General features: G+C 42.2%; 1 protein-coding gene across 3 annotated transcripts in view; it reads left to right on the top strand.

Annotated features, from left to right (window-relative positions):
• The first annotated feature begins 723 nt into the window (after window positions 1-723).
• Window positions 724-12,388, top strand: part of ddah2 (dimethylarginine dimethylaminohydrolase 2) — a 28,096-nt gene continuing 16,431 nt past the window's right edge. Inside the window, exons 1-5 of one of the 3 annotated variants that reach the window (XM_051872894.1) lie at window positions 724-965; window positions 7,461-7,518; window positions 10,771-11,314; window positions 11,383-11,571; window positions 11,840-11,959. In XM_051872894.1, the coding sequence (XP_051728854.1) occupies window positions 11,024-11,314; window positions 11,383-11,571; window positions 11,840-11,959 (600 nt within the window). In that variant the 5' untranslated portion in view covers window positions 724-965; window positions 7,461-7,518; window positions 10,771-11,023. The other 2 variants (XM_051872895.1, XM_051872893.1) reach the window with 2 other exon arrangements.

The following is a 12,388-nucleotide window of genomic DNA, read 5'->3' as shown; positions in this document are numbered from 1 at the left end:
CTAACTATCGCCAAAAAAATAATTCTGTTAAACTGGAAATAAAAAAATGCATACATATTAATCACTGGACTAACCTTTGTAATGGCTGAGACAAATCAGACACAATTATTGGTTATATTTAACAAATAATGTTTAAAACTCACCCTGGACTCTGTAGACCCATCCCCTGAGAAGACCAACTAGGGCAAGGGCCTCAGTAACCATGGACACCATCTGATAAGGTGGTTTATTGCCCTCCCAGCTATGTGAAAGAGCAATAGCCATAGAAAAACCCATAGCCCTCAAAACAGACTTTCCTGCATTAATTTATAGATGAATTGATCTATAAATGAACATGCATCCCAGGACATTGTGTTTATGATTATGACTGTTTTGTGTAGTGTCTTTTGTATGGTATTTTTCTTTTATGCATGTTTTATGATAAGAACCAATGGTTAAAGTATCCTCATCTACACAAAGCTTGGAGTCTATTTAAATGCTCGTGTATATGATATGTCGATACCTGTGCAACATATCATTATTACAAGAATCTTTAATAGTTTCTTCTCCATCTGTAACCAATCCAGTTACATATGCAAATGATCTGCTCAAGACAAAGGATCGTAAACTTTCCTTTCGGAAGCTCGAGTATGATTGGCCCACTGACCCAGAGGAGGAGAGGCCAGCACCAGAGGTTTAAAGCCAGCGCACAGTGCTCCTCCCTCTCTCTCTTGCCTGCTCTGACCGAAACTGCATCGGCGGGGTGCTGCCTGTTGGCCTGCCAGGCCGGCAGGCCTCGACCTGCCCCCAACCATGTGCTTTACCTAGGAGAGAAAAGGACCCTTTCCCCACTAAGAGTCAAATTAACAGCGCAAGTTGTTTCATAACACTTCATCCAACACAGAAGATATTGATTACAACTTCGGACCAAATTTCTCCTCAGCCTGCAGATCCGGATGCTCCTCAACAGCTGAGCCATTTTGCAAGTACTGTACATTTGAACACTAAACAGCAATTTATTATTAATTTGTGAGCCCCTTTGTTAGCAAAGGTGCTTTATTACTGAGAAAACTGATGGTCCTTCCAGCTTGTTTAATTGACTCTTCTCATCGCTTCATTCCCCTGTTATGATACGGTTCCAATTCATTTCCACTCTCTCATCTCCTATGTATGCCTGAATTGTATGTTTGTGTTTGTTTAGTCTAGTTATGTGTTCGTAATTTGCTTAATAAAACTTGTGCACAATACATATTGGTCCCTGCCTGCGAATAACTGTCACTTAAATGATCTCGATTTTGTTACAAGCTCTAAGCCCTTCTCTTAGAATTAATTAATAATCAATACTGAGTGTTCAGAGGATGAAATGATTGATTGATTGTAATGGTAATGTAGCTACATCAAGTTAATCTGATTAACTGTTTCAAATATTCATAATTAATCATAATAAATAATCATAATGAGTTAAGAATAATTATTAATATTTCCCCTTTGAGCTAATATTGCTACACCTTCTTACAGAATATATAGCATTAGAAAAAATAACATACATAAACAAGAAAAATATATTTATATTTACTGATATTTGGAACCCATTTCTGATATATGGGATACATAATCTACTTACACCACTGGGGCTTTGTATGAATGAGTGAACAGTTCAGATGTATCGAACACACAGATCTGTATTCACTTCTAAAAAAGCTGACTCCCCCCTCAGGGCTTGGGAAAGGTTTTGAAGGAGACTGGGCAGTAAATCAATTCTCCCCATTAAGGATGAGAGGATGACGGTCCAGTGGGTACACTTTCACTGATGAACCACACGCTCATTGAAATATTATGCTCAAACGGAGCATTCCCGGCTGTTCCACTCTGATGCCCTTAATAGCAACCTGATCCAATACCACCTCTGTGCCCCCATACCACCTTGTCTTTTTATTTATTTATTTATTTATTTTTTATCTTTTGCAACTTATGTACTTTATGTACTGATTTTTTTCTCTTTTTCTTTTTTTTCATCCTCAAGAGGTTTCAGAAGCTCCTAGGCCTCATGGCGACAGCTTCCTCAGTCATTATGCTAGGATTGCTCCACATGCATCCACTCTAACTCTGGTTGAAAGGCCTTGTCCCACCCCATGTGTGGCGCACAGGCCAAAACATCCTCAAGGTCACCTATGGCTGTCAGAGCCCTGGTCCCTTAAAAATCACCCCGTTTTACCAAACTTCATTTGGGCTGATTTGAAGACTGCTCCCAGGAATGGAATCCATTTGCCAAAACAGTGTGCGGTGGCCAGCTGGTCCTCCCCATCCACCTTCACCAGATTTTGTAACCTGGACATCCCTGCTCTTCACAGGTGTTGTCAGTCTAAGATGCTTATGGACTATGTAGCAGGCTTCGACTATGGTCTGAGCCTCTTCCTATGCAGCTGGTTTAGGGGCCCTCAATTGAGCGCCCCCTAGCTGTCGGCTCACAGAGCAGCTTCCGTTCTGCGCTTGTAGCACGGCGACTTAAAAGCAGACACAATGCGAGTGAATCGTATCAAAAGGGAACGTTTAAGGTTACTTATGTAACCATGATTCCCTGAGATAATGGAAATAAGCATTGCATAGCTTGCCGTGCTACTACGCTGCCAGCAAGTCAAGCTATGCCACTCCTCATTTGAAAAATTCTGACCAGATCTGGACCAGATCCTGAAGGAGGGAACGGAGATGTACGTCGGACAGACCGACAAATGGGAATCTTGCTAGAGAGGCCAATCTACTAATCTAATCTATGTGGTCATGATATGCAGATATTGTAGCAGCATGAACTTTGAGGGTGGAGGGAGCCTTCGCTCCAACCCATGCTGCAGGAAGGAAAGCACTGCTCTGATCGAACATCTTCGCTGGTCTTCTCTGTGAGAAGGACACTATTCGACAAACAGGTTCCACTTCAAGGCTTAAGCGCGTCTCGTGCTCATGCCGAAGTGATGGTGTTAAGTACCTCAGGGGGTAAGTCACCTAGAACCTCTGCGTCCTTTCCAGGGACTAGACATGGAGTTTCCAGAGGTCAGGACGCCGGTGTCAAAGGGTTCCCCGTCTCTGAGAAGGAAGGTCCTTCTGGCATGCGCCAAGGAAGGGCTGTCACAAGGAGCATGAGTTCTGGGAACCAGGTCCGGTTGGGCCAATAGGGCTCAACTAACAAGACCTGCTCCTTATTCTCCCTGAATTTGCACAGGGTCTGTGCAAGTAGGCTCACTGGGGGAAATGCATATTTGCGTAGGCCCTAGGGCCAGCTGAGTGCCAGTGCATCTGTGCCGAGCGTTCCCTCGGACAGGGAGTAAAACAGCTGGCAGTGAGAGGTTTCTGGAGAGGCAAACAGGTCTACCTGAGCCTCCCCGAACTCTCTCTAAATCAGCTGGACCACCTGGGGGTGGAGTCGCCACTCTCCCAGGAGCGCAGCTTGTGAAAGCTTGTCGGCCAGGCGGTTGAGCACACCGGGGACATGAATGGCCCGAAGCGACCTCAGATGCTTCTGACTCCATAGAAGGAGATGGCAGGCGAGTTGTGACATGCGACGGGAGCGTAGACCACCTTGACCGTTGATGCATGCAGTGTTGTCGTACTGCTCAGTGCAAGATGTACTGCTAGCAACTCAAAGCCTGTGTCAATGGAGAATCGAGACATGAAAATACGCGTCCTTCAGGTCGATCTCTGCAAACCAATCTCAGGGACGGATGCACTCGAAAGTGCATTTCTGCATGATCATCTTGAATGGTAGCTTGTGAATGCTCTGATTCAAAACTCGCAGGTCCAAGATCAGTCATAACCCACTGCTTTTCTTGGGTACAATGAAGTAGGGGCTGTAGAACCCTGACCTCATATTGGCTGGAGGGACCGGCTCTGTCGTGTCCTTCACCAGTAGGACTGCGATCTCCGCTCGCAAAACATGGACATTGACTGCTTTCACTGAAGTGAAATAGAGGTCCCTGAACTTGGGGAGATGCGGGGCCAACTGAATCACACAGCCAAGCCTGATGGTCCGAATGAGCCAGCGAGACAGACTGGGGAGCGATAGCTAGGCTCGCAGAGACCGTGCAAGCGGGACCAAAGGGACCGTAGGCATACCTGCAGTGGGACAGCGAGGTGGAACGCAGGGACACGGCTCGGGGGGCTCTCTTTGTGAGGCGGCCCGTAGCGGGGTCTGAGTGTGCTGTGCAACACTTACCTGGTTCCACGGTTGGGCAGGGAGCGCAGGAGAGGGTTTGGTTACATTCTCAAACTGCGTGCTGCTCCCTGCTGGCGATAGAAGAGGGGGATGAGAGTGGTGAGGTGGAAGCAGCAGCTTATCGCCGGGGCAGGATGTGGCTGATGATCTCAGACTGCTTCTGTACAGCCAAGAACTGCTGGGCGAAGTTCTGAACCCCGTCGCCAAAGAGGCCGGTCTGGGACATGGGGGAATTAAGAAATCTGAGCCCTGAGACCTCATGTCAGCCAGTGGTCAGTTCCTGGACCACCATTATGGACATCGCATGACCCACTGACCGTGTTGTGACCTTCGTCGCTCGAAGTGCGAGGTCCGTCGCGGCACGAAGTTCTTGGAGAACCTGCAGATCATGACCATCCTCGTGCAGGTTCTTCAGTGCCTTGGCCTGATGGACCTGCAACAACGCCATAGCGTGTAAGGCAGAGGCGGCTTCCCCACAGACCTAGTAAGCCTTGCTGGTAAGATCCATCAAATGCTTACAGCCCGGTAAGGGAGACACGGATTCTCCCGTCAGGTGGAGTGAGGGCACAGTTGCATAGCAATGGGAATCTGCGTGTAACCTTTCGCCACCCCACCATCAAGGGTGGTTAGTGAGGAGGAGCCATTGGAACGATTTTGGGCAGTAAAAGGTAAAGTCCAAGAACCCGTGAGCTCCTCATGCACCTATGGGAAGAAAGGAACTGGGGTGGGTGGCTGAGAACCAGCATGCGCCACCCCGGGATACCAGTCGTCCAGCCTCAAGGGCTCGAGACACGGTGGAGGGTTCCACATGAGCCCGACCCTGTTAGCGGCCCGGGAAAGCATAGCCATCATTTCTGGATCTAATTCGGGCAATGCTGCCATTTCCAAAGGAGGCAACGCAGCCGAATCATCATCTCTAGAAAAGTCTGGCTCACCCTCCAATGCAGCAATGGACATCCCGTGGAGGACTGGATCATGGCAGCGGCATCTTCCAACAATGGGTACATGACTTATCCACAAATGCTGACTCAGCGTGCTCAATGCCCAGACACGCGAGACTGCGACTGTGACCATCCCTCGGCGCCAGGTAACGACCGCATCCAGAAACACACAAGTAGAATGTCATCTTTAAAAAGATGCAAGCTCTACTTGTGTAAGCTCTTTCAGGGAACTGTTCTCCCTCAGTGCTGAAGCACGCAGGGGAATAGTCGCAGCAACACAGACAAGGATAGTGTGCAGCCTGTATTGTGCCCACTCTTTCTCAAAGAAGGCGCCCTCTTACCAGTCGTGAGAATGACTATTCAGCATTCTCAGCAACGCACGGTATCAGCTCTGAGAACAGCTGCTCAGCACCCCCGACAGCACACCACCGCAGCTGTGAGAGTGGCTATTCAGCGCTCCCAACAGTGCACAGTTTCAGCTGTGAGAACAGCTATTCGGTGCTCCCAACAGCACACCGTACCAGCTGTGAGAACAGCCTTTGTTTGCTCAAACAGGCAAAAACTCAAAAAAAGAGAAAAGAGAAAGAAAATTGACCCTGCTGCAGTGCCGTACAGCAACACCAAACTCTAGAGAGATTCTTCTGAAGAGCTGCTCGTTCTTTTAGAAACACTCTTTTAGAAAGACAGCATTCGTGAACGCTTGGCTCCGAAGCGAAAAGCTAAGGAATACATTGCACCTGCTGCTCATTATATACCCGTATCGTGAGGCAAAGCAGCTGCTGCAAATAATTGCATGCCAATGTGCATTGGCTCATTTTAGTTACACTCAAAGTAGATTGGCCTCTCTAGCGAGATTCCTATTCGGCGGTCTGTCTGACGTACATCGAACATGACCGACTGAATGGGAACCATGGTTATGTGAGTAACCTTAAACGATTACACTCATCCTTAAAGTAACCAGCATCGAAATACATTTTTGTGTATTAATTCGTATTCATCTGCTAAAGATGAAATCATCAGCTTCAACTGCAGTGGACACATTATGCTCTGCAATGTAAATAGCTATTTGGCTTGGCAGTATGTTTTTAAATTGCTCCAGAACAAGGAAATCAAAAAGGTTCTCATATGACTCAATAGCGGGTGCATTACACCAATGCTTAAAACACAGTTTATGCGTTTCAGTGCGGCGTTTCCTCAGCCTACGAAATTTCTGGCAATAAGCCTCTGGAACCAATATGTATGCTTTTTGTATGCACTTTTGACTTCATCATAATCTATTAGCCAGAATACACATTTTTAATCCTTTTTCCAGAGGTGTAAAGAGTACCCTGAAAACCATACTTGAGTAAATACCTTGCAGTGAAAATGACTCCATTACAAGTTACAAGTCACCAATTCCAATACGACTTGAGTAAAAGTTAAGCTCAAGTGCACAAAAAGGCTATAAGTAAACCAACGTCCTTCAAAAAGGTCTAGTCAATATAGCGGATAAATAAAATAATGTTCAGTTAAATTAAATAGTCAAAGTGTACTTGCACTGGATGTGCTGATTTCTGCCTAATCACCGGCTGCAGTCATGACCTCATCTCAACTACCTGCTAGTGCACTCGCATTCATGTAAAGTAGCCTTGTTGACAAGTTTGGGTGAGTAAAGGCAAAACGTACAAGATATAGTAGGCTACCTTTATTGCCCTTAGATGGCAATATCACTTCCTTATAGCAGAAACAAACTGCCGCAGCAAAAGTAAGGTGCCATGCAAAATATAATTGCCTTACTCATCACAAATTTATTGGAATAAAAAGTACATTTACTTATTCAAAAATGTAATCAAGTAGAGAGTAAAAGTTGCCTATAGCCTATCTTTGATACTCAGTAAAACGACAAAGTAGCTGAAAAGATAAGTACAGTAACATTTTACATTTACTCAAATACTTTACACCACTGCCTGTTTCTAGGTCTACATTTCAACAAAAATATTTACAAATTCAAATGTAATTACAAAGAAATCTACAAAGAAATGTACAAAAGTTTTGTACCGGGGAGCAATATCCTGACCCCCATCACAAAATGGAAAATGACCCCATAATAGCAAAACAACAAATCTATGACATGTAGGCCTACATTTCACAAATAATCTGCTATTTGATGAGACAGCTGAACTCGAGTCCCGACCTACATATTAAAGAGTGGATTAGCGAACAGCTGAAAATAACAGAACACAAACTAGGGCTGGTTATTGGTGTCAGCTCAAAATTCACTGAACACACATTGTTTAGTCCGGATAAGAACAGACTGCTGCTTCGTTACCTTGTTTTTTCTTTCTTTCTTTTTCAAGTTGGAAGGGAGGGAATATAGGGAGAGATGGAGGTGTGGCACTGTAAACAACCGGACGGGTAAGTGGAAAATCCTGTAAGGGATGTTTTTCATACGGATATGAGAGATGGGCAAATTTAAAGAATTGCTGTCTTTGTCTCAGAGGTTCTGGTTATCGGGTCTGTGTTCCTTGTTTAAGTCGTTATAAGTAAACCCCCCTATAGTCACGCAGGAGAAAAGGGATTCCAGCAGAATGGATGAATTGAGGGGGAAGGGAAAGAGTGGACGTTATAAGTAGTGAACGGTATAGTGTTTGTGTATGGCCGAGTGCGAGTCGATCAAAACAATTCAGCGCTTTACGCGGAAAGGAAATTGAGTTAACTTGTTTCAGCGTATGACAAGGTAGGATATTTGTTTTAAGATTTGTCGTATTTTATCAGGGCGTCAACTTTGGCTGCCGAGACACTGTTGAACAAACTGTGTAACCGTTTTGTGTATCAACGGTGACTTTACAAAAACAATTCTTCTAATTCATCTAAAGTGGAATGCGTTTATCTTTTAACTGACTGGATTTTGTCTAGTTTTATATTCTTTAAAGTGGGTGTGTGCGCTGTTTGTTTGTAAAGACCGCGGCAGTACGTTGAATGTGTCTACCCCAAAACAGCCACTGATCCATCCGTAAGATAATTTTTTAATAGAGGCACAAGTTAACCGGTATTATTATCTATGTTTAGAAGCTACCTGTTATATTTTGATTGTTCTTTTTAAGTTGTACACTACACTGTTGGGTATGATAACTGAAAGAATACCATTTTGCAAAAACATGGTAACGTTAGTACCAAAGTTATTTTTGCTACTTTTTTTATTCTATAGGTTACATAACACACGTGTGTAAGTTATGGCACTGAAATGCACCATAACTTTTAAGGGCCATTCCACCGAATGGGTGACATTTGCTTGTTGTAACTCTTAAAAATTAAACTATTTTTTATCTTTTTTCAACAATGAATCTAATACTACACATATTTAACTATTCAAAATGTTTATTGGTCAGTCTCAGGCAACTTTATTTAATTTTTTACAAGGTTTCAAAGCAGAAGATGAATGCATGTTTTCTCAGTCATGTTACCAAAACTCATGAAAAAGCATATTTAAAAGCATGTCAGTTAATTCCTATGTGTTTACCTAAAGAAAGTGTTTATTTTAAAGAAATGGTTGGTTATTTGTTCAAATAATTGATATTTGTGACAAAAAAAAAAAAAAAAAAAAAAAATCACTTTATATTAAGGCAAAGTGTATTTTAATAAAAAAAATGTAAAACACAGTTTCTTCATTTAAAAGAAGACAGAAGCCTCAAGTTTATAATTTTTTACATAATTTAATTTATTTAACGATTGTGTCAAAACTGATAAAAACAGTGGTTTAACTTTTATTTTTTTGGAAAAATAAATGAATTTAGTAATAGGAATGAACTCTGGGTAGCAGGAACAAGTGTCCATATGTGTTTGCATGTGTGTGAGAAAGAGTGTGTACATGGCCATGTGTGCATGTGTGTGAGTCAGATTTCTGTGTTGAAGGGATGTGCTGTGTGCTAGTAGTACTTCACAGCGAAGGAGATGGAAAGAGAAAGAAGGAGAGAGAGGGGGGAGAGAGAGAGAGAGAGAGAGAGAGAGAGAGAGAGATTGGAAAGGAAAGACAAAAAAAAAAAAGGGGGAAAAGAGAGGGTTGCAGGTGTGTTTTACTCCTTCCCTTGCAGCATGCCATGGGTGGGTGTTTCTGGCAACTGCATAGTATGGGTTCTCTCCATCTACAAAAGATAAGAAAGAAAAAGACTAAGTCACTTCGTGGTGGACTGGCTCCCTGCAAGTATGGTATTCACATCGTAAAACTAATCCTAAAAATCTACAATTTAAGTCATTTCAACTGTAAAACTCATGATAAAGGTGAAAAGTATTATATCAACAAAATATTCACACTATTAAATCAACAAAACAGAGGATGCTACTCATTCCTGTTACTTTTACTCACTCCTGTTATTTTTCATATGAGTAACAGGACTGAAAGTAACAGGATTGAGTTTTTAAGCAAAAAATGATCAAATACATGACATATGGCCACATACATTACATGCTAATAGCATGAGCAACTTCTAGTGACTTACCTAAAGTTAATATTTTTAAAATAACATCTAAGAAATAATTTAGGTAACAGGACTCATAGTTACAATTTCATCAAATATACAGAAATTAAAATGAGAGGACTTACTTTTGGTCTTCTCGTGGCCTGCGTAAGATCCAGATGATGCAACTTCCTGTTGAAAATGTGTCTTGTGGCATGTTCCAAGTTTTTTAGAGGGGGGAATGTGTGAGGGTAACAGGACTGAGTGAAAACCTGGGGACATGACTAAAATGTGTATTTTATATAATATATTATGGATTTCTTATGAAATTTCTTTTTGTTTAGCATAGATCAGTGGTAGCTAACCCTGGTCCTGGAGAGCCACAGTCCTGCGGAGTTCATCTCCAACCCTAATCAAACACACCTGAACAAGATAATCAAGATTTGTAAGGTTGCTAGAAAGCTATAGGCAGGTGAGTTTTATCAGGGTTGGAGCTAAACTCTGCAGGACTGAGACTCTCCAGGACCAGGGTTGGCCACGCCTGGCATAGATGGTATATGGAGTAACACAGCAATGAAAAAATAATAAGATTTCTGAAAGATTTTAGTGATTATATTTCATGATAAAGTTTAGGTTTATATAGCAGTTTTTATAACAAATGCTTCTTTTTTTTTTCTTTTTTTTTTTTTTGTATTCTCAGTAGTTTTTAAAAATGTTTTAAATTATATATTTTACATTTGCAGTTAGATTAATGTTCAAGACACTTTGCTTAATAATAAAATGTATTTTAGAGTTAATTTTCATGCATATTTATACATAAAATGTCCTGGGGACAGAAATGGCACCCATTCAGTGGAATGGCTTTTAAAGAGTAAAGTTCAAAGTATTTGAAAACAGATAATGTGCGTTACTCGAAAGACCGTTAAAGATTTTGGAACAGATACAAGTGAGATTCTTTGTTCAGTTTCGTTCATACATGCAGTAACAGGAAACTAAGGTGGACTGATATAAAATGACAGTGCTTCTCAAATCTGTCTTAGAGACTGCACTATGACAACTAAGTGGACTCGAACAAGCATGCACAGGCATTTTTTTTATTCTGTTCAATTTAGTCACTGAAAAGAGTCTGAGCTAAATTATGCTCTCAAACATTCACAGATTAGTTTGGTTGATAGCTCTTCACAGTATGATTTTTTTTTTCTCTCCATCTCAGGCAATATAAGAGGGAAAAACACATTCCTTGAGCTTTCTGCCCAGGGGATTCAGGGATCTCAAGAATGATTTGTTGATCCAGTTGTTGTTTGGAGATTCCTTTCACTCAAAGACTGTCCTTCATAGACTTAAACTTGCTCAGTTTGCACGGTTTGTGAATCAGAGTTACTTATAGACACACACCCATATACAGTCAAGCCAATACAAACATTCAACCGACACCTGTCATACACGTATACCTCACACACACCATCATGGCCAATATTTATCCATACGGCTGCTTCACTCATGCTGTCGTCAGATGTATCCCAGAGTCCTTTGGGAAGTTGGCAGAGGGTGGAGATGGGTTTCAGACTGACCTCGCCAAGGCCCAGCGTCAAATGGGGGTGCTGACAGGTGCGCTGAGGCAAAAGGTGGGGCTGCAGTTGATCGAAATACCAGCAGACTCTGAGCTGCCTGAGAGCTGGCGGATCGAAGACATTGCTGTTATCCAAGGTGACACGGTGCTCATCACACGACCCTTCAAACAGCAGAGACGCCTTGAGGTAAGGGGCACACGCATGGCTGTAGGAGATGTAGATGTTACTTGGGCTCATAAGTGTTTTTTCTTTAGGCAGAGGCTGTGCGGCGAGTCGTAAATGAACTGAACCTGACAGTGGTGGAGATGGGCGATGAGGAGGGAGGGTCTGGTGGAGCCACTCTAGAAGGAAGTGATGTCCTCTTTACTGGAAAAGAGTTCTTTGTGGGCATTTCGAAACACACCAATCACAGAGGGGCAGAAGTTCTGGCCAACACCTTCAAGGTGTGTTTCGGTTTAATTGATTCTGTTAGCATTGGCTGATTAGAATACTGTATATGTAAGAATCATGTACATTAACATATCAAATGCAAACAGATAGATTTTAATAATGAATTTCATTTATTAAATGGTTTGAACTGAATTCTTGCTGTTTTTTCAGATAATCACAAGGTGCTACTCTTCTTGATATCACTGTAAAATCTTTGCCTGTGTAATTGCCAGCAAAAAGAAAATAACAACGGTTTGATGCTGTTTGGTGCTGTGTGTTTAGGACTTTGCTGTGTCCACTGTGCCCGTTTGTGGAGGCTCTCGTCTGAAGAGCATCTGCTCCATGGGCGGCCCCAATACCATCATCATCAGTAACAGCGACGGGGCCAAAAAAACACTCAGAGTGAGTGTGTGCAAGTAAAATACATAACATAATCTTTTAGGGAAGTAACGATTCACTCAACTCATGATTCGATACGATTCACGATACTGGTTTCACGATTCGATTTTCTCACGATTTTTCTCACGGCCAAAATGCAGCATATTTCTTTGTGAAATTGAAATATCTTTATAACAAAACTAAATAGAAATTTTTAAAACAAATCCTAAATCAAATAAATAAATAATACTAATAAAAAGAAATCTCTTCATATGAGTACATGAACAAGATGTTTATTTGCTCTATTACAGGCTGAACTATCTATAGCCATTTAAAATTAGAGGCAACCACTGCATTTTAATCACGATCCCAACAAAGATGCTGCATACATGCAGCATGAACAGTTTTTAATTTAAATTAGATTGTATAATTTTTAACACTGAAGCAAAAACA

Source organism: Ctenopharyngodon idella, chromosome 19, assembly GCF_019924925.1.
Source record: "Ctenopharyngodon idella isolate HZGC_01 chromosome 19, HZGC01, whole genome shotgun sequence".
Lineage (NCBI taxonomy): Eukaryota > Metazoa > Chordata > Actinopteri > Cypriniformes > Xenocyprididae > Ctenopharyngodon > Ctenopharyngodon idella.
Note: the sequence above shows the minus strand (reverse complement) of the source record. Positions and strands in the feature narration are given on the sequence as shown.